This window comes from Anoplophora glabripennis, unplaced genomic scaffold, assembly GCF_000390285.2.
Source record: "Anoplophora glabripennis isolate ALB-LARVAE unplaced genomic scaffold, Agla_2.0 scaffold2, whole genome shotgun sequence".
Taxonomy (NCBI): domain Eukaryota; kingdom Metazoa; phylum Arthropoda; class Insecta; order Coleoptera; family Cerambycidae; genus Anoplophora; species Anoplophora glabripennis.
This window is the reverse complement of record NW_019416325.1, coordinates 2,593,878-2,617,850: the sequence shown is the minus strand read 5'-3', so window position 1 is coordinate 2,617,850 and position 23,973 is coordinate 2,593,878. Positions and strand designations below refer to the sequence as shown.

The 23,973-nt window shown below is 30.5% G+C and overlaps 1 protein-coding gene across 4 annotated transcripts; it reads right to left on the bottom strand.

Annotated features, from left to right (window-relative positions):
- Nucleotides 1-1,662: 1,662 nt before the first annotated feature.
- On the bottom strand, nucleotides 1,663-22,316 carry LOC108916937 (KICSTOR complex protein SZT2). Of its 4 annotated transcripts, XM_018723280.1 has the most exons (36): nucleotides 22,000-22,316; nucleotides 21,824-21,918; nucleotides 21,351-21,529; nucleotides 18,450-18,698; nucleotides 17,942-18,172; nucleotides 17,210-17,366; nucleotides 16,938-17,158; nucleotides 16,756-16,874; nucleotides 16,567-16,690; nucleotides 16,396-16,515; nucleotides 16,076-16,344; nucleotides 15,819-15,984; nucleotides 15,519-15,737; nucleotides 15,128-15,465; nucleotides 14,765-15,074; nucleotides 14,517-14,713; nucleotides 14,128-14,465; nucleotides 11,352-11,739; nucleotides 10,612-11,300; nucleotides 10,346-10,559; nucleotides 8,248-8,940; nucleotides 7,924-8,156; nucleotides 7,608-7,869; nucleotides 7,388-7,550; nucleotides 7,064-7,333; nucleotides 6,649-7,003; nucleotides 5,146-5,987; nucleotides 4,925-5,089; nucleotides 4,641-4,866; nucleotides 4,253-4,583; nucleotides 4,000-4,174; nucleotides 3,718-3,937; nucleotides 3,365-3,659; nucleotides 2,909-3,291; nucleotides 2,532-2,857; nucleotides 1,663-2,471 (listed from the first exon to the last, which is right to left on the bottom strand). In XM_018723280.1, exons 2-36 carry the CDS (start codon nucleotides 21,879-21,881, stop codon nucleotides 2,337-2,339), a joined length of 9,660 nt encoding a protein of 3,219 aa, XP_018578796.1. In that variant the 5' UTR covers nucleotides 21,882-21,918; nucleotides 22,000-22,316; the 3' UTR covers nucleotides 1,663-2,336. The 4 variants fall into 4 exon arrangements, with proteins under 4 accessions (XP_018578796.1, XP_018578795.1, XP_018578793.1 ...); XM_018723279.1 differs by lacking the exons at nucleotides 16,396-16,515; nucleotides 16,567-16,690; nucleotides 16,756-16,874; ... (5 more) ...; nucleotides 21,824-21,918; nucleotides 22,000-22,316 and having other exon boundaries at nucleotides 7,608-7,875; nucleotides 16,076-16,322; XM_018723277.1 differs by lacking the exons at nucleotides 16,396-16,515; nucleotides 16,567-16,690; nucleotides 16,756-16,874; ... (5 more) ...; nucleotides 21,824-21,918; nucleotides 22,000-22,316 and having other exon boundaries at nucleotides 3,365-3,671; nucleotides 16,076-16,322.
- Nucleotides 22,317-23,973: the final 1,657 nt, after the last annotated feature.

Sequence of the window (23,973 nt, the reverse complement as noted above, 5' to 3'; positions counted from 1 at the left end):
GGGGTCTAATTCCATGGCTATAATAAATTTATAAATTAAAAAAACACAACTGGGACGTTTTAAAATGCTGTAATAATTAAAATTGATCAAAATGCCGATTATAGCAAACCGTAAAAAATATTAGATGTTATGTTTTATTATCTTTTTTCAATATTTTCTATATCTTGTTGCCTTTTACGCAGACACGCCAATGGATTTTCGTTCCCGGCACGCTTCATCCCCCTTACTAGTCCAAAAGCTAGCGATTAGTCATTCTCTATAATTTCGACCGCGCAGTATATATTTTACAATTCTACACTAAATTTTAACCACAATAAGCGCATAGCTATATTAAAAATGAGTTAAGTAACAAATTAAGGAATATCATATATATTTGAAATTTGTATGCAATTTCCGTAAGTCTGTTCTATGCCATGGGTCACGGACCACGGACAATTCCTGACCTGGACATTTTCAATAAATTTGATATTGGTTGCTTTTGATTTGTCATACAACTGAGGTGTGATAAATCACTTCTACAGATACATAACATAGCAAACTTGATTTATCTCACCTTTGTTACTTTCTCCTTAGTAGAATGACAAATCGAAAGCAACCAATAGCGAGACTTATAGAAAACATCCAAGCCAGGCATACTCTATGGTCCGTGTGGACACTCGCGGCGTGAAAACGTACATAGATAGGTATTGTATTTTTGAATCCGAGTGAGTTGCGCGAAACTAAATGTGTACAAGACATAGCTAGTACATACCATGCGAAACATCGCCATAATTTTAAATATGTTGTCACCGCCGTTCTTGGGGATGAAAATTCGAAAAATTTAGAATTATTCAAATTTCGTGGCTGAAAACGTACATAGGTATTGTATTTTTGAAACAGAGTGAGTTGCGCGAAAACGTACATAGGTATTGTATTTTTGAAACCGAGTGAGTTGCGCGAAACTAAATGTGTACAGGACATAGCGCCATAATTTTAAAATGTTGTCACCGACGTTCTTGGGGGTGAAAATTCGAAAAATTTAGAATTATTCAAATTTCGTGGCTGAAATCGCGGCTTAGTACAGAACTAGTGAAATTGTATTCAAATTTCAAATAAACATGAACTATTTTTAATTTGTTTGTAATACTTAAAACTCATATTTCTATAATAAATTTGTGCCTTATTGTGATTAGATTTAGTGCAGTGCTGTGAAAATATTTTTGGTTTATTGCAGAATATTTTTAAATTTATGTCTCATCATAACCTAAGAATTTGAAAACAACTTCACAGTTCGTTCCCGCCGATTATTTGAATTCAAAACCTAGTGGTTTTTAATATTTTTTCAGTAGATATACGCAAATCTTAGAATCTTACTGTTATATTGTTGGACGTAAAAGTAACATTAAAACCGGAATCACATTTAAATTAGGCGATGTATAAATACTATCCCATCAAAATTTAAATTTTTTAATTTTAGGGTAATTTGAAACTTAGAAATTAAGCCTATTTAGGGTTTATCCGTATCCTTTTGGACTAAATTGATATGTCTATAGAAATTTCGTTAATTATGGATTCTTATGTAGCGAGTAATAAACAAGAACAAAGTAAACTTAAAATATTATCCCCTATTAAATTAAAATTACCTCTACAACAGTTATAAGGAATAAGGAAATATAATTGGAATACTTGTTATTCTCATTTATTTGCATTTTAACATGGCACACTTTTGTATAAATCATGTATGTAACTTCTAAAATAAAAACATTTTTACAAAATTGACAGTATACTTATAATTTAAAATTGTCAGGCACCTTGTAATTTTAATTTGTACAAATATATCACAGTATACTGAGCCTTTTCATAACAATTATACCTATAAGAATTTACACATACTTTAATGTTTAAATGTTATAAATAAAAAATATATCTCAACAAACAAAAACAACAAATTATTTTACCGTCAAAAAAAATCACATTTTAAAATTAAATTACCTTAGTCTTTCCAAAATAAAAAGCGCCAGGTAATGTTTCTAGGTACTCGGAAATAAACAAGTAACCGGCCGTGAGATTTTAACACTTTACGAACCCGTTCCTTATTTGGCTATAAAACTAATTCTCGCAGCTCTGAGAAGAGTTACAAAGTGTTAGTATGGAAAAATTATCCTATTTAAATAAAACATAACAAACATACTGAGTATTAAAAAAAATATAACCTGATAACATGAACTGGAAAAATGAGGTCTCTCGCAAACAGTCGATAAACTTAAACATACTTTCACACAAACATACCATTATTAAAACACACTGCACATAGTTCTAATAAAAAATTGTCTTCGAAATTTTGTCTTACTTAGCAATTAATTAGAAATCATACCGGACCACAAATAAAAACAAATACAGTTTATAAATCCATCTAACAGAGATTTCTGATAAGCTAAACAGAGATCGGCGTCTTCGTGCTTATGAGGTTCTCGGTACACTGCGTATAAATCCTATGAAAAAAATCAATAAAAAAAAAATTAAATATTTTCGGTACTCGATAGAAAACTTACCCCTCTAGACGTGTGCAAGTCCATAGACAGTAGCATGAAAGCGCCAAAGTACCGCGGATGCAAAATAACATAGTGCTGAATATTTCCATCAGCAGAAATGAAACTTCTGCTTTGATCAACGTACTTCACTAGAAGCAATTTGGCAAGGCCTTGATACCAAGTCAGAGGCTGATTAAGCAGAGGACCTAAATTTGGGTGTACATTACAGAGATGTTCCAGCTTTGCTAAACTTTTCAATTCCATGAATTCTTCATACGTCAAGTTGTTTGTCTCCTGGGGGGAAATCAGCCTGTTCCACAGCAAATGGGTCCTGCAATGCACCATACCTGAAAAGAGGAATAAAAATATTTCTCGAATGACTGTTAATATTTCTGTACCTTTCGCAACCATGTCCTTAATATGCTTCTGTGTGGTGTTAGCTTTGTCTAAAATAAGCTGCTGCATCAGCTGCTCGTGAGATGAATAGTAACCTAAGTAATTAACAGATTCTTGATAAATTTCAATGTAGGGTACTGAATTTGATTGTTGGCTTGATGATCCCTCGTTGTTCAAAGTATCCTTACTCGGTTTCTTGGAAGAAAAACTAATATGCTCGTCAGAACTTGTAATATCACAGTCTATTTCAGAATTTACTGTTTTCTCCACGCTAGTTTCAAGCTCGCTGGGGGCTTTTCCCATTGCAGAAAGGCTCCTCGCATTAGAAGACACCGTTCGAAATTTGCCCAGCTTGTCTTCTACTTCACATTTGGGATATAATTCCCTAAAAAATTAATGTTATACAATATTTATGAAGCAATTGAGAAATTTAATCATATAAAAATAAAATTACTTACCGTTTCGAAGTTAATATTAAATAGTATTTCAAGTGTAGAACATTATCTGAAGGATGATAGGGTGTGCAAAGGTTATAGACAACTAATGTTATGTCGAAATCGTCAGTATGGTGGCGATCTTGAGAATCCTTATAAGAGACTTGCGGTGTACTGGTTACTTGAACCAAAATAAATTCTGATTCTCCTTCCCAGAGATCCATCTCGAAAACTTTGAAGTTATACTGGCTAACATTTGACAACAAATATTCATACAACTGCTGTCCTTCAGTCACTAAGTTTTTTATGGTCAATGTATCTGTAACGAGATCTAATTATTAGTTGTGTGAGATTATTTCAAGTATATTTTTTTTTACCTGTGTGAACCAAGTTCCGCGCAAAATTGGGAGCTTTATTATAATATTTTAAGAAATCATCAAGGAATTGGTGGACGTTATATCGTTCGCATACTTTATTGAGACCTGGGTTATTTGAAATGTAATTGTAAATACACCGAAGATGATAGTCGTATGTAAAAGAGTGGAGGTGCATCAAAATTTTTACCCTATCACATTCGTCCAAAAAACTTACAGTAAACTGAAAAATTACATTACAAATAACAGAGAAAATACTATAATGTTTAGGAAAATTGAACTTACCCTGTTTATTGAAGCTCTGGAACTTATATTTTGCAGCCTGTTGCATTCTATAGCATGCAGTTTTGTAATAAAAAATGGTTCATTAAATTCCACAGTAAATATAAGTATACCTCCAAGTATTGTCTTTTGAATATAAAAAACACTGTTGTAAGAAGACTTATCTTTGGTCCACATCCTGCAAAATAGCTAAATTAATAACTATACAAATAAAAAATAAAAATATCTCAAAGCGATTATATTTAACAAATCTTACCCCGTTTGATCTGAAGAATTATCAATTTGCAGTGGCATAAAACCAAGGGTCTGTAAATAGTGACGATATTCTATAAAAAATCCATAACAAAGTTCATTATGCCACTTTTCTTTCTCTTCGGAAGCCATTTTATCTGCCAATTGCACAGCCTGAGACGGATGTAATGAATGATCTCTAGTCGCTGCTGATTTTAAACGCCACCTTGGCAAAAACAGAAGAGGTGTGTGGCAATAGTGAACAATCCTTGAATTCTGCATGAGTAAAAGTATGTGCGATACCGTCGTTGTACTTGTTCTTGACTGGTACATGGCATGAAGAATTTTCATTTCATCTAAAGAAAGGCATGCTCGTTATAAAAAATATAGTTTTATGTCATAAATTTCCTGACCCCTTGATTTTTTCTCCAGTAGTTTCATTTCCCTCATTTCTAAAGTGAAAGTTACGACAGGATCAGCGGAAACATATTTGGAATTGTGAAAATTATCCCTAAATGCTTCCAACGTTGAGGGCAAGTTATATGCTGGCTGAATCCTCCTGTGAGAATGTTCCTTTGGGAAAGTCATCATACATTCGGAGTTACCAATTAAAGCAGAGTAAGGATTATTTGGAATCATCTAATTATAAATAAACATGTTATTATAGGGACTTGTTTTGAAAACATTTTATACTTACAAAACATTTTCTTGTTAACGGTTGATTGTGAAATAAACCTAATTTTTGTGAGGTAACAGAATTTAAGAAACAGGATCGAACGCATAACCACTGGCCTAAATTTGAACAACTTGATATTAGTTTGTCTATGCTATCTTTTGCCCAGTTGTAAGTGAATACGATAATCTAAACATAAAAACAATATAATAAAAATTACAAACATAAATATTTTTATTACTTACATTATCAGTCTCGACGGATATCCATAAAATTTTTTGTCTAGGTATAAAGGTGTTGTTTGCAATGGCAGGTACAAATTTTTGTGAATGTTTAAGAACCTGGGGACTTATTGTATCGGGGCACTCGGAATCTTTCACTGAAATGGTAGACAACCACTGATCAAAATTTCGTGATATAATTACGAACTTCTGAATCAAGTTAGAAGCTATGTAAGGTACAAATATATCTCCGCTTCTGTTTTTCAAACAGTTGGTTGGAATAGCACTGAAAGCTTTTGGAGAATCGGGAAGCATATTCATTAGTTCTCCAATAACGATATTGGGTAAATGACGATTTGCCAGATTGATACGCTGCTTTTTTACTGAAGGGGTATTGATTGAAAATCCAAACTCCAACCAATTTGGCAAGTATTTAGAGTAAGCATCGGATAAAACTCCCGTGTCACTTGTTGTTTCATCAAATATAACAGATCTCATCGTTTTTGTATTAGGCGGAATGACACGTCTATTTCTTTTATTTCTTGGCAAAAAATGTTCTTTTCGTTTTCCAGAATTACATATAGATTCCTTCACATTTTTACCAGTATTTAACTCCAAAATGCAGTTAAATTCTATTTCCTTGGAGAAATCAATGTCTAACGAATTAATTCTAACTGGACCTTTTTTTGAAAAATAATCGGCTATCACATTTTCCATACACAATGGTTTTTTAAGAAGGAAATACTCAGTAACAATGTCCCAGGATGCTTGGGATACAGCACCTTTCAATTTCTGTGACAAATTTTCTATGTTTACCCGTCCCTGTTTCCAAAGCCGGAATTCCAAATAAGTATCAGGACATTCATCTAAAAAAATTGGAGGTAACTGTCTGATGCTCGAATGGACCATTTAAAAACTATCAAATTCAATTTTCGGCAAACAATAGGGTCGTTACCTCAGATTCCAAAAATTGAATTTGCTATTATTGTTCAGTAGTAAAAGCTTATATATTTACTTCCATTAATTTACTTTTCAGAAAAATAGATCACAAAGGAACAATATCAAAATAAAATTTAAACATTTTCTGTCCTATTTAAAATTATTGTCTCTCTCGCTGTGACGTCAACTCGTAATATACATGCGCAATCGAGACATAAACAAAATACACAGAAAACGATTTGACATCTTCTGATAAGTATATGGTAATTTTCCATACTCTCCATGTTAATTAAAATTATAATAAGCAAAAATAAACAACCGGTCACCAGCACAACAAATAGTAAATAAATAGTAAATGGTAAATGACAGAAAATCTGACTGTTCCAGCAAGGTCAGTATAGCCAACTTATCTTGTTGTTATACCAACTTCAATTTAATATCGTATTTTAGTGTTGTATATCTCAGTAAATATTAGTAAAAACAAAATGCTGAATTCAAATAAATAAAAAAAATATATATTGTAAGGGTTCTGCCAAAATATTCCATATGCCAAAAATACTTGTAAAAAGTAAACCTAAAAACACTTACCATTTGCTGTAAGAATATCTGAGGTAACAGTCTCTTCGAACTCTTTTGTCTGAAATATTTCTTCAAAAGAAATAGGTTTGATTGGAGTTTGGGATTTTTCATTGTTATTCACAAGTGCTAGAACAATACAGGCTATGCCTCGATTACCAGACGATGGATTCTGACCCTGGTTATAAATAAAAATATTATCATCGTTGACTAAACTGTTTGAATCTTCACTTTCCGAGTAATCTTTAAAGTGATAATGGGAACGAGTATCGGTATACTTAGGAATGTTTAAAAATTGCAGTAAATTTTGTTTCAAGTAATGAACAAATGAATCCAGCCATTGTAAAGCAAAGTCCCTTATAGTCAGCTAAAAAAGTAAAATGATAAACATACTTGTTTTCTAAAGCAGTAATTGAGAAATTTTTACCTTTATGATAACTTCAGGTAAACGGAAAGGTTTCTGTATAAAATGTACATCTTCAGGAGTCAAAGGACACATCGCATTCCTCGCTAACATTATTGATAAAAATTCAAGTACTGCATCATCCAAACGATTTTGCAGCACTTGAACCAAATCTTGTTGGACATCTGTACCTGCTTCTGTTATGCCGTGGACCTTAAGAATTAAAGTATCCTCATTCGGAGAATCTTTACTTTCTTTTTCACCAAACGACCTCACTCTAGGTCTGATGTCACCCTAAACCCATAAAATCAATATTAAAATAATTTTAATAAAGAAAAGGGAACTTACGGATATTACTGATGTTATACTTTGTTCCGATTGCGTTAAACTGTTCTTATTCTGACCTAAAGGGAGTGATGTGATGGATGGGCTACGAGACACTGTAGCATTTTCATATTCACTGGATCTTATCAATCCTGCCTTATTAGGTGAGTGAACATTTTCATGTAACCTAAAAAACAGCAGACCAATGCAAGAACTAAGTTTAACAGGTTTCAAACATATATACCTTAAATAAAAAACATTTTTCTGGTTGTCCCTGTAAACAAACATATTGTTTCTGTTCGAAACGGAAAACTTATCAAGGATGTTCTTTAAAGCTAAGATTCCTCTCGATATTCCCGATTTTCCAGGTCCTGTCTTTAATCGAGGATGCAAGACGAAGTGGGTCTCCCACACAACAGGACAACTAAAGTATCCAGCTTTAAAATGTAATGAGGCCTCTGATAAGGAGGGGGGGTAATTTGTTAAATCCTGTTCGTCACTATTTTCTGAAACTGAAATTTTCGAATTTAAGAAGTACTGTAATGAAATCATGTACTTACCGTCCATGCTCTTTAACCTGCAATACGACGTGTTTCTGGATATGGGGGAACTGCAAACGTCACTGTGCCAGTTATCGTCAGATTCTAACAATGAGTCACAGGTTCTTGTCTCGTAAAGAGACTGAAGGAGTAAGAGTTGGTTTACTTTCTTACAAAGGTCTCTCACAGCTTCACATACGTCACGCTGTATTTCCAAATACACACCTACATGATTAGTTGGTAATTCTAAAAATCTAATAAGAAATTTATTACATACCATGAAATAAAAATGATTGAAATGTGTTCTATTTTCTTTTGTTTTATAATTATTATTATTACACTCACCTACAATGAAAGTAAACTGTTACAACCTCTTGCTCAATTTTCAAAATTAGCCAAAAATTGGGTAAGTGTTTCCTTTTGTTGTTTAAATTAATAAGCCAATCATAATCGTCATAATCTTCACTCACATCTTCATCATAACCTCCATCAGTTCCTCGCTCACTACCATTTACACTGGAAATGTCGCTCTGTTGCGAATTAACCTCGTGTTTATAAACACTTTTATTGTTTGGATTTTCTCGAGAATAAATTAATATGTCAGCACTGGGATCCACCCTATTGCTAACATTTTCAGTACCGTTTACATTTAAATCAGTCGTAACAAAATCCTTATCTTTGTCATCTCTTAAAATTTGAGAATTATTTTTCACCAAGTAATGTAATTCAGCCTCTTTACACAGTACATAATCAACATAAGGCAACTTTAACTTCGAGAACTCTTGTACAAATTTTTCATGACTCTGTGCAGATGCATAAACAAAATTTAAATCGATAATGTCCAGAACACACGACGATCGCAAAGGTGTTGCCTCCATAACATGTTTCATCACAAAACCTAAAGTTTCCGCAGTAACGGATTCGACATCCAACAATGACGTACAGATTTCATCCTGTAACAACCACTTGATTTCCTCTCTAAGTGAAATAATAGATCTTTTTTGCATGTCTGATAAATGCTTCAGTGGCTCTGGAAAGCTGGAATACCAAATACAATGAAATAAATATACAGGGTGATAGAAGTTTGACTGCCTTAATTTTAATAGACGATAGAATGTGTTACAATAAACAAAAAAACCTTATATGACACGGGTCCTAAACTCAACCATTTCCGAGAAAAAAATTACCAAAATCTCCAACTTGAAGTACAAAAGTTCAATCAATTTAAGGAATATTGACATAACTGCGTGCATAGAATACCATAAGATACAATGTTTATCACTTTTTTGAAATTCTTTATGCTTAATTCTAAAAAATAATTAGTATTGTAATAAATTTAAAATTCGATAAAATTCGTATCAAGCAATGTGACAACGGCGTGGAGGTACTAATAGGCTATTGATTATAGGATTTTAAAAGGAACTAGATAGACGTTCAAGATATTATTACATGAATCGTTGAAATGGTCATTTTAGATGAAACATCCGCGGAGTGCTATTAAATTAGAGGGTGGAAATTGTAGGGGTGAAAAAAATTTTAAAAGGAAAATTTTATGCAAAAAATCGTTAATAAACAATTTAAAAAAAAAGCAAAATATTGGATTTTCTGATTTTTTTACTTTTTTGTCTAGTTTTTTTTACCCTTATACGTTTTAATTCTCATTTTTTGCAAAAAAGGAAGGAAATAAGATGTTCAAGGATTTTCATCACATGACTTGTTTGAAAGGTTAATTAAAAATGAAAAAACTGCGGGGTGCTATTAAATTAGAGGGTTGAAAATGAAGATAGGTGTGAAAATGCACTTTTGCAGCTTTTTAAATATAGCACGAAAACGAAGCAAAATTTCGGTATAGTTCATAGGGAAATTTTTGTAGAGAATTGAATTTCCCATCGAAACGTCTTCTTTAAAAAATTTAAAAGAAAAAATTTTATGCAAAAAATTGTTTATAAACAATTTTAAAAAAGCAAAAATTAAGATTTTTTGATTGAAAAATGAGAATTAAAATGTACAAGGGTAAACGCGACGAAAATCAAAAAATTGGCTAATTCTAAGTTTGAGCGGAAAATATCAGTCAATTTTCATCCAAAAATACTTTACAACCTCTTATTTTGAAGGAAATTTTATATACTTTTGTTTTATGAAGCAATGTCTATGTCTATCTTTACTCAAAAAAAAAACCTAGAGGCAAATATAAAAAAATTAAAAAATCGAATTTTTTGATTTTTTTCAAATTGTTTATTAACGATTTTTTTGCATAAAATTTTCCCTTTAAATTTTTTAAATAAGCCATTTCCATAGAAAATTATATCGAAATTTTGCTTTTCATTTGCCGTGAAATTCATATTAATTAAAAATATATCTAAAACCTCCTTCCTAAATTATACATAATGTTTCTGGATATTACTACAGTAAAAAATTATGTTTTTTAACTTTACATACTTACTCTGATGTAATGCTGGTATCTGAGATGGAGCTTTGTATACTAGGTTGAAAACCATCAGAACAAAAAGATGTTGTCCTCATGCCTTGAGTTGAATAATCGTTAATAATGTTCTGAACATCCGGTGGTAAAGTAAGGCACAAAATATCTAAAGTTACTTGCAGTTTAGATTTATGTAAATATTCCGTTGAGGGGTCTAAGCTTTGGATCAATTCACCTAAAAAAAAAAGGATAAACTTTTACACGTAACAAAATACCTGAAAATTCACCTAAACAAGTCGGCAACACCCGAAAGGAAGTGTTCGATACCTCACCATTATTGTACCGTAAAGTACAAATTAGATGCAAAAAGAGTGGGTTGACATCACTATTACTAACTATATCGTTAATACCACTTTCCATTCTTTGATAAAGATGTGGCCCCTCAGAAAATATGCTAAAATCTTTATCTGACTTGAATTCTATTTCGGATGGGGTATTAGATATTTCATCGTCACTATCGCTTGTAGTTTCTTCTACATACTGTATGTTTCTCAAATTTTTATAGAAGTAAAATTCGCTGTTGGTAGGAATAGGATTGAAAAATGCGTTAATTATTTTGAAAAATTTTTCCTTAATGAGCATATGAAGTGATTTTAGTTCACTGCAAGGAAATGCTTGATGTAATTCTTTTATTGGTATCTTATCCCCACATTTCTGCTTAACGTGTCCACATACTATGGTAATATATTCTGTTATATCAATTTCTGTGATAGATTCTTCGCATTGATCCATAGCAGACTGTACGTCATGACTGTGAACATATACTCCCATATGTAGGGCAAGAAAAAGTGATATAGTAAAACATTTTGTATGCGTCAAAACTAGAGTTTTACAGTGATGTTTTATGTTGCTTCGTTCTGGAGGTTCCAGTTCATCTTTATCACCCAATATATCACAAGTTTCATCACTTTTCAACCTGAAGTAAATTACTTAATAAACGAATATTAAAATATAATTAATTACGTACTTAACACAGTCTTCTTGCACAAAACCATTGAACTTAAATCTGTGGTCTTCGTAAACGTCTTCTTTAACAGGTGTGGAATCCTCAGCACTATTTATGTACGCGTTCACTAACATAGACAAAGGACAATCAAACACGTAAATCGGCAAACATACTGAATTCGATGTATTGATAGGAACATCGCTGTAATTGCTTTCTCTGGAAGAAGTCCTTTCGGTACTATCGATACTCTCAGCTAAGCTTGGAATGTTTGTATGATCTAACGACGTAAGAGATTTAAGATCGTCTAATGTAGATGCTACAAATGTCAATATAACGTGCGTAACAGATACTCCCTTGATAAAGCACCGCCACTGCGAAGTGGTCGCTACTTCTGTTTCCTGGAGAAAGCCTAAAATGTTAAGCATTATAGACTACAAGACTATCGGAAATTTTCAAGGAGTCATTTGACCCAGCATGAATTACTTATAAATCAATATAACATATAAGGGGGGGCTTGGGGGGGGGGTTCGGGCAAAACATTTTTGTACGGCATTTCTAAACTATATAGGTTATACAAAAAAAAACGAATCTCGACTTAATGCCGTACAAAAATAGTAATACCGGAAGCCAGGAAAATTTTTGATTTTCTGAAAATTTTGGCCCGGTTTTTGGTGATTTACTACAGTACGGCCTTTATACTGTAAGTTTTGGGTTGATACATAGATAACTTTTTTAGTGACGCCGTACGTATCTGCTGATACAGGGGTTAGAAATGCAGGCCGCAACCCTCTATTTTAGCCCCCATTGAAAAATGTACGGCATCGATTCCACATGATTATTTAACTCTCCAACTAATTCTTAGCAACTATGCTGTCTGAAAATTATGGTTAATGCAAAAGTTTATAAACAATTACTTGTATTTTGGAACTGAGTTTTATTTTTTCGATAAGATCATTAATTCCTGTACGGCAACCACTATTTTGATAAAATATAACCAAAAACTATCATACTAAATCATGGCCGGTTATAATTAATGGTACAAATTAAATTTTCGAATTAAAAAACAAAAAATATATTGTGAAAATTTACAATATTTTGAAAATTCCTTGTTATAAAGTAAAAATGTTATATTCAAAATATTATAGCTGAAATTGACTTTTCATAAGTAAAAAAATTTAAAAAAACCCAATGCCGTACATTTTTAACTAGTGGACTTTACATAGCTGATAATATTTTTCATTAAATTTTTACTACATTTTTGGGTCATTAATAACTATACAGCATTTACAAATTTTCATCAGAAATATGACATAAAATGAAAATTGCAATGCCGTACATATTTGTTGGAACAATTCTCCAAAACTGTATAAGTCTAAAATTAATATTTCATATTAATTTCAAGAGAAATTTAATTTATACCGTAGAAATTATGACAGCATTGTTTTTAAGTTAAAAAAATGTGTATAGAGAACCGAGTAAATATTTTGAGAAATTTATAAATTTAATGACGTGCAAGAAAGTATTATTTTTAAATAAACAATAATAAACAATTTAATTTAATATTCATGAGAATTCCTATATAAATACTTAAATTTAAAGCAGTGATATAATATATGTTTTGAAGTAACAGTACCCTAGCATTTGCATATTTGCAACTTCTGTTACAATTGTTTGAACAATTTATTTATGCAAAAATTGTGATGAAGCCACTGGCATAAAATATATGTTTAAAATTAGTAAAAATAATTTAAAAGTGCATTTGTTACAAAAACAACTTTAAGATTGTCGGTTATAAACATGAATAGAACCACATAAAAATTTACACGCCGAAAAGAAAAAAAAGACAGAGAAAGATGTTTCGATGGCCAGCTAGAATCTCGAAGCGGTAATTTTAATTTTAAAATAAAAATAATTCCTAATTTTTTTTAAAATATTCGAATACAGATTTTTTTATTGATTGTTTAATAATTTTTTGGATTTTGAAAAAATTTTACTTGTGAAAAAAAAAATTAATATACCTATAAGCTTTTCAAATTTATAAAATTAATAATTTTATAAATATTGCAAAAATATATTTGCAAAAATATATTTCAAGCCATTTAGAAAAATTTTTTTGTACGGCATTTTGTTTTTGTTGATTATTGTAGTCAGTATTAACAAAATATATTAATGCTGTACAAAAATTTTTCACCGTGATATCCTACTTTTCAGAGGGAAATTAATTTTCCTATAGTAAGCACATTTCATGAAAAATGTACGGCATGGCCAAAAATGTAATTATTTTATAAAATAGAATTAAAATTAGTGAATTTGATGTTGGTTCAAATCACTCTCCATACGCTACTTACAAATAGAGGGTTGCACCCTGTATTCCTAACCCCTGTATCAGCAAGTACGTACGGCGTCGATTAAAAATTTATCTATGTATCGATCTGAAACTTGCAGTATAAATGCCTTACTGTAATAAATCACCAAAACCCGGGCCAAAATTTTCGGAAAAACAAAAATATACTTTAGAAATGCCGTACAAAAATGTTTTACCCAAAAACCACCCCCCTTGGTGGACAGGTTTAGCTTACCTGTGTACTCACCTGTACCAACAAGAACCGACGGCATAGTTATTGTTATATTTGGTAATATTTATTTATAAGTAATTCATGCTGGGTCAAACGACCCCTTGAAAATTTCCGATAGGCTTGTAGTCTACTATAGAAAACAAGAAAATGGCAGATTTACCCATTAAAAAAATGGTTTACCCGCTGTCGAAGATTTATCAAACGCTAATTATAAAACTTACTACGAGCCGCTGAGTTGAGGTGAGTTTCTGCCAAGGGGCAAGTATGCGGGTGTTTATTCTTATGCCTAAGTAAAACTACTTGTGTAAATCTATCTGAGTCATCTTTGGTAAGTTCCAGTTCTCGGTCATGTAGCAGACCTAAATGTTCTATGACATTGTTTAACAACAAACTGTTTGCCTTATCTACATTACAGTCCGGCAAATACGATTTTTCTTTTCCTTCAATAAACATGGAAAAAAGAAGCTCGGTCTGTTGGCATAACGGTAATATGTTTATCGGATCAAACTTAAATGGAATGTGTTCAATTCTCGGTGTTACAATCGGATACCACTGAGATCTGATGAAATAAATTATTAAATAATTGATAAAAATATAATTACCAACTTACCCTTTTTCAAGCAAAGCTGGTGAATCCAAGGCACCATTTCTGCTATTCTTTCGAGTTTTTCGACTCGTATTTCCGGGATTAATTTCACATAATGAAGGTACTTGGACTTGATTATCAATATTCCTTTCTTGGCACATTAGACTTAAATGCTCCATCGTTAATAACGCATTTATACATTGCAAGTCAATTTTACTTATCTACAAAATAGTTTTTAATGCACAGCATTAAATCGTAACGAATTGGCTTACCACATCTGCGATTTCGTAATAATGTTTGTGATCGATGTAACTTATTCGCGGGTTACTCGGCAATACTTTCCCATACTGAGGTTCGATCCAAACTTCAGTGACTATCTGCATTTCAGATTCAACATCAGAGGACTGTTCATTTTCTTCCTCAGATCCGCTGTATAAGTCGTCACTTAGCCAAGCACGGTGTGGAGGAAACAGAACATACTGTACAACACATGTAGCGTTCGTTTCCATCGAAAGCTCCAGTACCATCGTTATTACTCCAGAAGACGAGTGTGCAAAACTGAAACCTTCACGTATTCTCATTCTAAAAAAGAAAATTAATTAAAATGTAATACAAGCTAACACGTCTAGAAGTACCTCGTCAACGTATTCAGTATCCTCGATATTGACTGATCAGGTAATTTGGGATTTGTGGAATGTGTTGCGCTCCAAATCCAGCGTTTATGGTACAAATAACGCGACAACGTTGTAAACAACGATCCTGTCGTAGATGAAGGTAAGCTAAGTGTCGAATGGCGTGGTTGAGTCCCATCAGGAAATATTACAGTTGTGAAGTTACTAGGAATGCGCTCATATCTTATTAGTATCTTCTCGAGAGGTTTTTGCAACAGGACGCAACAAAAATTTTCTTTCGATTTCATAGGACTTGATAAATATGACAGTAAAGCTATCGCCGTTTTTAATTCTTCACATATCTGGAATAAGTATACCGTAAGTAAATAACACGCACGATTTCTATATATGTTACATCGTATCGGATAACACCTGGTGTCCATGTCAAAAATCCTATGTTGAGAACGGCGCATGGAAACTTTGAAGACACTCTAACAATGCAAAACCAAAGAGGAGGTTTGTCTTGTTCTTTGTATAACAATTTTAGGTAAGTATGATTATCCACCAATACGAATGATGCCCAATCTGCTAGCATACCATATAAAGCTGTCGCAGCTTGTCTACACTGAACAACCTAAAAAACGTGAAACAGTACACAAAATAATGTTGTTCATCTTACACACAACATATTGGATTGGATCAAGAAAGTACCTACCTGAAATCTTTGAGCCGAGTTAGGCATATGCAAATATTTTGGCAAAGGATTGTCGTGCTTTAAAATAAGGGACACTTTATGAGTGTGAAACCATTTCCTCCAACTATTCGTTTCCAGTTGGCAAATTGGTTGCCATGTAGTTATAAATTTCAAACATGATACATCTCTAAAAGAATTGTAATGTAAATTAGAAGACGGTTTATTTTCTGTTTTTAAGTATATGTACTATTAATAGCACATATGCCACAAATATTTACCTCGGTATTAATCTAATATCTGAACAGCTAGAGCTGCTTAAGGCGAATACAGGTATTCCGTTACGAACACTCTCAGGAAGTGTATACCAGTCTTTATTATATTGGAAAGAGCTTAACTGCTGACCTAAACCTAAATCTCCAGAAGACATCTGAGTCAATCGCATCCAAAATCTTTCAATTATGGCAAGTCTATATGCCGATTTTGATTCTTTTTTTAGGAAACAAGTGTAATCATGAAGGAAGTCGTAAGGAGCTAGAATAAATATTATCTTTTATTTTTCGTAAAAACAAATTAACGCAAACCTGCCTGATATATAAACTTCAAAATGTGTTGAATTTTTAGTCGGCCAAGAGGAACTAACTTTATATTGGACATAAACCAATGATTTCCACTGAAGAATTAACTTAATTTCTAAATTACCATTCATATAAAAAATATTCTGGAAATGATTAATGATTATCGAAGAAATCATTAAAATAGCAATACTCACATCTACAGTAAAACCTTCTCTCAATCGCCTCGACAATAAAAGTAAAATGGAAGCATTCGAACTTTCATCAGTCTGTCTTTTGGAAAGCAATGATGGCACCTTTTGGCTACTAAATGTTTCATTTCTTAAAATGTAAAAATATAGGATTATATATATGTACTTGTGTATTTTATTATTTAAATAACTTACGACGAAGTCCATTTAGAATTATCACAAATCTTTGGGTAAGCATATTTATTTGCACTATGAAAAGACCACAGCAAAAATAGTTCATGGTAAATATTTAACGGCAAGGACGGTTCATGCTTCTAAAGATTTTATTAAAATTAAGTATTAATTAAAATTTGATTACAATAATTCTTAATACTCACAATGTGTACGAAATTCTCTAAACAGGTTCCCAGAGTAGAATGAGCAAAAAAATACAACAAATCTGTATACGAAACGTAACCTGCACTTGAATGTGGATGAAAAGTAGATCCAACTTTTAAAAAAGATACTGCTATACTATCAAAGTGTAACTGATACAAAAGTGACTCCATTATATTTGAATCAGGCATTGCAACTATCCCATCAGTAATGACTAGAATATCTTAAAAAATATTTATCAATGAATGAACCATGAAGTTAAAGAACAACTTACGACTTAGACTATTTTCAGGGAGAAGGGAAATGGCTAACATAGAATAGCGCAGCATATTAACAAAATTTACGTCTGGTGTAACCATTGGAATTCTTGTACAAATCTGATCAGATTCTGGAGGATCGAATAATCCACCCACCAATCCTTCATTTTGTAACTAAAATAATTTCAAAGCAGCTAATTAAAACATTAGTAAAATGGATACATTGCATCATTAAAATAAAATATGTTTAAGAAATATTCTACTTTTTTAAATGTCGTATAAATATATGCCATACAATTATTTTCCTACAAATTAAGAGGGTATTTGAAAAACGTGTATATATGATATAAAAATTCAAATTATTATTTATTATACTGAAACGTGGAATTACTGCTAGCTTTATCATTTTTAACAAAACAGTAAAAAAACATGCAATGTAGTAGAATGTATTCTAAAATAAGATGTAGGTGGTTTTAATAACATAAAACATTAATTTAAGTCACAATATCTTTCTATATTTTTAGTTTTATCACAGTAGGTGTGACATGTGGACTATTTTAATAAAATACATTCTACAGAATTATATTGTGGCAAGATTCCAAACTGGAACTATCTAAATTTTAGTTGATCCTTCTTGAATATAAAAAAACAACATTCCAAAGTATTTAAAACTGGGTCAAAATATTAAAAAATATTTATTGAACATTATATTAAAATCAACATTTACCATAGCAATAATTTTGACTTACTCTGTGAAATTCTATTTGATCCAGTGCCATTGCAGTAACATCCGCAATTTTTCCTTCTAGTAAATGAAATTGTTTCGCTACATAGTCTATAATTTCATTTAAATTGTTTTGCGTTACTTGCACTCCTTTTATTAAAACCTGTTGAGCGGGACTCATAAAGAAAGGTGTATTTACTATAACAGTCAAATAAATACATGGTTGGAAAACTAAACAGTTTCCAGGTATTGTAAACTGAAAAAATAAAATATATAAAATAAAAATTTCAAATGGAATGGGCCAAATTCTTTTTACATTACCCAATACTAAGAAAATCATACAATAATTTGTTGTATACCACTAAAAAAAGTACACAAAATATATTCAAATTTTAAAGTCAAATGAACTCATAAAAAATAAATTAGACCATTCAGCTCATTCATAAATATTATATTGTACAAAAAAATACGAAAAAATAATTTGACCCATACCATTTCAATACGTTATATAAAAAGAACTTATATTAACTTACCTGCCTACATATTCCCTCCATACTAGCTCTAAAGCAGTTAAGTATCTCATCGAAAAGTATTTCGCCTTTCTGTATATCTACATTTGCTTGAGAAGGGCTCATATCTAAGCAATATACAAAACGATAACTGTGAGCAAAGAATTTGAGTTCGGTACGATATGTTATTAAGAACCGATTACATTTTGTTAAATTTTGTTCTCTTGGTATTGCAGATACAACTTCAAAGTTACTGTTACTAGTACATTCATTCTGGAATGCAAAAACAATAACGTTACACCATTTACTAACAAAATATTTACATTATGAGATTTTGATTGAACCCTAATTTAAATTTATATGTTACAACGAAGTAAATGAAGTATGCATGTGAATGTACAGCACATACCATTTTGAGTACCACAGAGAGTATTTTGGTAATTATTAAAGACAGAAAATTGCAATTCTTGCCAGTGGTGTAGTTATATGATAAGAAATATGAAAGATATCTTCGATACTTTTTGAAGTAATTATGAACAAAAAACAAAATATATAAAAATTTGTTATGATTACTTATATGACTTGAAGTGTATGGTAGTTTTTTAATAAACTTGTACTTATAAGTTTTATGTATATATTTGCATGCACAAAAAGAAAACTGGCTCATATAATCCACAGTTCAAATAATCAATTTTCTCTTAGAACATTGACATGTAATTCATTTTTAATAAAATTTAATTTCAGATACTGACAATTTATCTGCTGTCAGTTATTAATTTATGTATTAAGTGATAGAAGAATATATAACATCTACTATCTAAAGCATATTTCGAATAGGTATTAATAAACCATAATGAAACAAGATAAGTTTATGTTTATCAAAAAATTTTTCAGAATATCTCCCTCCATCAAGTCCATCATATAACATCTATCATCTAACATCCATAACAAATTTAATCGTACTAAACTGTTGATTTTATTTATTTTGTGCATTTTACTGATAAAATTATTTATACAGGCTGTCTCCTAAAAAACGCCGCAAGCATAACTCCGTCATTTATAGTCTGATTTAAAAAAACAAAAAGTTGTATGAAATGGCTCTAAAAACATTATAAAGTTAGCCTATTGGAGTGTATTTATTATTATTATTTTTTTGAAATGCGATTGTCAACTTTTTAATAAAGTTTACTTTTGTGAAACATGTATTACAGAAAAAGCTCGAAATTATTAGTCAATAACGCTTAATTGACAACAAACATATTTTGACTAATCATGTAGATATGCCTGGAAAACAAAAAATAATACAAAGCATGTAAATGCGTTCGTGTCCCAGTTTTTTACGCATTATACTCTTTCTGTGTCATTTACAGTAGGTTATTTATTGAAATAAGCTCAACAGTGCAAAATATGAGTAATCAATTGACGGACATGATTCAGGTATACTTTCGGTGTAATAAAAATCGTGATGCAGAAATCCGCCTTTACAGAGAACTATTTCCTCACAGAGAAGTTCCAGAACCACATAGATTTGTAAGACTTGAAGAAAATTTGAGAAACAATGGTGCTTTTAAGAAACTAAAACGAGAAGAATGTCAATTTAATGAAAACATCGAGTTCAATGTTCTTCTTAACATTTGTTCTTCGTTTAATGTGTTTAATGTTTAATTAATGTTATTTCGTGTTGAACTTTGTATAATGGTTAATGTATTTAATTGAATTGTTTTTCTTTTAATTGATATTCATTGTATTGTTTCTTTTCTGTTAACTACAAAATTCTCTTTTGAGTTTTATTTGTTTTTCTGTATTATTTTTTGTTTTCCATGGCACAGATGATTACTCGGATGATTAGTTAAAATATATTTGTCATGAATTAGTAGCTGGGCGCTGAATGCGGTATCGACTAATATTTCGTTGTCTTTTCTGTAATAAATGCTTTGCAAAAGTCAGAAAATAAATCTGCACAATAATAAATAACAAAAAAATTGAAAAAAAAATTGACTATCGCTCTTCAAAAAACAAATAGTAAATAAGTTCTAATATGCTCCCTTCATAGTGTATTTAGAGCCATTTCATTTAATTTTTTGTTTTTTAAAATCAGACTATAAATAACGGCTTGCGGTGTTTTTTTGGGAGACAGCCTGTACAAAAAATTGTTTACAATTATTCTTTTACATTCTCATGTACCAAGTGAGGCTTAATAAAAATTGAAAGTGAGATAAGTCTATTAGATAGCAACAAACAGGACTGAATTAACTTGATGAAACGAACTTCATTATAATAGAAATAGTGGATGGAAAAATTTTTAAATAAAAAAGACAAATATGAAGATTAAAAACTAAAAACATAAAAATTTACCCTGTCAGATACATTTAAATTCGCTTTCTAAGAGCCAAACTTAGGGAATTTGTATTTGTATGTACTTATTAACTAAAATATTTAAATCATATTTTTATTAAATTTAATAAAATTTGCTTTCGAGAAACTTATACTGTCATTCAGAAGTTAATCTATAATTTTAAACTTAATAGCACAGACCTATCCAACCGAATTACACTGAAATGCTATAAGTATTTTACTGCCATACCACGGTTACATCAGAAAAATATTTGCTTGTACTTATTCACTATTTTATTATATATTTCTTTAGTTATCGCTTCTCCTATTTCTTTGGAAAATTGTTACTTATCTACCTAAATATTGAATCAATCCCTGGGAAAAATTAAAATTATGAAATGTTGAAAGTATAAAATAATATAAACTTCTATAAATTGTGTAATACTATTTTTTTCAAAATTAATTGAAAATCAATTCGGAGACATAGAACGAGTTGTTAAAAAGCATTTAAAACTAAAATCTTTTAACTGTGGAAAAATCTGTTGAATAAGATGACTAAATATGCAAAGAAAGGAAAATAATTAAACTGACCAATTTTTGACTAGGAGTAACGATCGTTGTATTGAGATGATCCAAAAGCCACTGAAGCCTTGTAGCTCTCGATATTGGTACATTCTTCTGCATTAATAAGTAAACAGTTTTAGCTTCCAGAGATGAAGGTTGATTTTCTTCCAAATAAGGGTAATCTCCCGGGTATACTTCTCCATTTTCTAAAATTTTTTATTAAAAAACATTTACATGAATGATATGAAATAAATTAATTTTAAATAATTCAATTCTTGTTTATGACAATGCTCTTAGTAGTGTTTATAATTCCAGATAACAATAAGCTAATAAAAGGGTATACAAATGTTATCAATTTATTTCAATATCAGTTTAATTATTAGATGTTAATTGTAGCCTGGTGCTTAATTAATGTTTCAGATAAAAGTATATGTAAACAGGCAAACAGTAACCACTTTAGAAGCAAGAAATTAAATATATTTGTATTTAAAAATACTTACCTGATATTGATAATTCAACTCCTTCATCAGAACACTGACTTTGGGAATCAAATTCCATTATATAAAAATATTTTTTACATGACACAATCGCTCGACTGGAAGGAAAAATTATATATTTTAAGTAAATTAATTGCAATATGCTTATTACAGTCAACAATTAAATATTTATAACCAACCTCACTAGCACTGATCTGACACTGACAGCTACTTTATTTTTAAACTCACTTATCACAACGAGTTTCTACCACACAAGATAAATCAAACAATTTCTGTGAGAGCTGATGTAGGTATTGGAGATTTAGTCAAATATCAATAAATAAATATTTACGTTGTATTAACTCTAAATGGATTACATCACGACGCACAGAAACATAACCTATTTTTGTCTTGTTTATGGCGATTTATTATGAATTAAGTTGGATTTGTTTTAATATGCCTAACTTTAAGAACTCATACAAAACGTTTCTACTCGTATGTACTTGTAATTGTTACATCTAAACCTACTTTAAATTTAAAGTTCAATGTATAACATATGGAGCTACTTGAAATTCAAGAACTAGCTATCTGATAACATTTACTGGATTCCACAATAAAATAAAAATTAGCATAATCTAAACATAACGCTAGTCACGAATATTTAGTTTTAATATAAATAGCAAAACCAGTTTATCTTATTTTATAGCCAGAATGAAAGAATTTAATAAAATTATAGATACTGTAATTATACTAATATTTTGTCTTTGATCATTTTTATTTTTTTAATTTTGAAGTCTTCCTATTACCTTCAAATTTAAGTTTATCAATTACATTTTTAATAATATAACGATAGATTTCCTTTAACTTGTCTTACTACCTGTCCCACTTGTTTGCAACTTATAGAATTTATTTCCAAAACACCCAGTACATGGCAATTATCATCCTGATTTTATTGAATGAAAAAATAAATAGTATATTAACTTGTTTTAAAAGGACAATACACCTTTATTTAGTTATATGAACAAGGTGTCCCAGAAATAAGTGTCAAAATTTTAAACATGTATTTAACTTATCATAAGCAACAACTATTGTTTAATATTTTTTTTTAACTTGATTTTCGAAATAATTTTTTAAAACTTAAATTTTTGTAACTGGGGCATAAGTTGAAACGCTTTAATAGAGGTAATAATAAACAAAGAGCAAAAAAATATAGACGTGCTGGTATTTATAATTTGGGAGGGCAAAAATTTTAATGAACCATTCTATAAAATATTTGCATACATTACTTAGATATTTCTTTAATCCACGGGCAGTTCGTTAGCGTTATTTTAAAGGGTGCAAAATACAGGGTAAACTCGAAAAAAATTATTAGACAAAAATTGTTGATGAATGTTGTAAAAATTAAGGCACTTATTTCAGGGACATCCTGTATATATACGAGCATAATAGGGAATCACAAAATCAGTATTAAGACTACTTTATATCTTTAGTATATTATGTTTCTTTTGAAGAATACTGCCTCTCTTGAATATAAAAAATAATCAAAATAAATTTCCAGAAAAAATATATTTTTTATAATCTATTTAAAGCAAAACTAAATTAATTACCAACTTAATTTTTATCTTCTTACTAAATCTAATCATCTGATAATTTATAAGAATATGTCAGTAAATAAATAAATAATGACAAGATTATATTACAATATTTTCTCTTACAGTATTTTATTCTCATGTACCTACAAAGTTTAAAATTACTCCCGATATAATTTTAACGTTATATATATATATATACCATTTAATTGACACTTAAAAATTTGCCATGAAATGACTTTTATTGGATATGTACTTAACAACTGGGTTACTTCTAATACTATATTACATGTTCGCATACTAATAACAAGAAATTAAATGGTAAATATTTATTTAAATTCAAACCCATATATTCTGTATTACAAAAAAAAACAACAATTATTTTAATAAAAACAACAATGCCAGTTAAATGACTTTTACATCTAATACAAAAGCTATTATAAATTATATTTTAAATACATATCCTACTTGTACAGAAATGTATACACGTTCATAAAAATGATGTACTTATCCGCTTCAAACTTTAATACACTATATAAAAATGTATGTTTTCCCCACTGCTAATTGCTTATATCAGTATAAAAA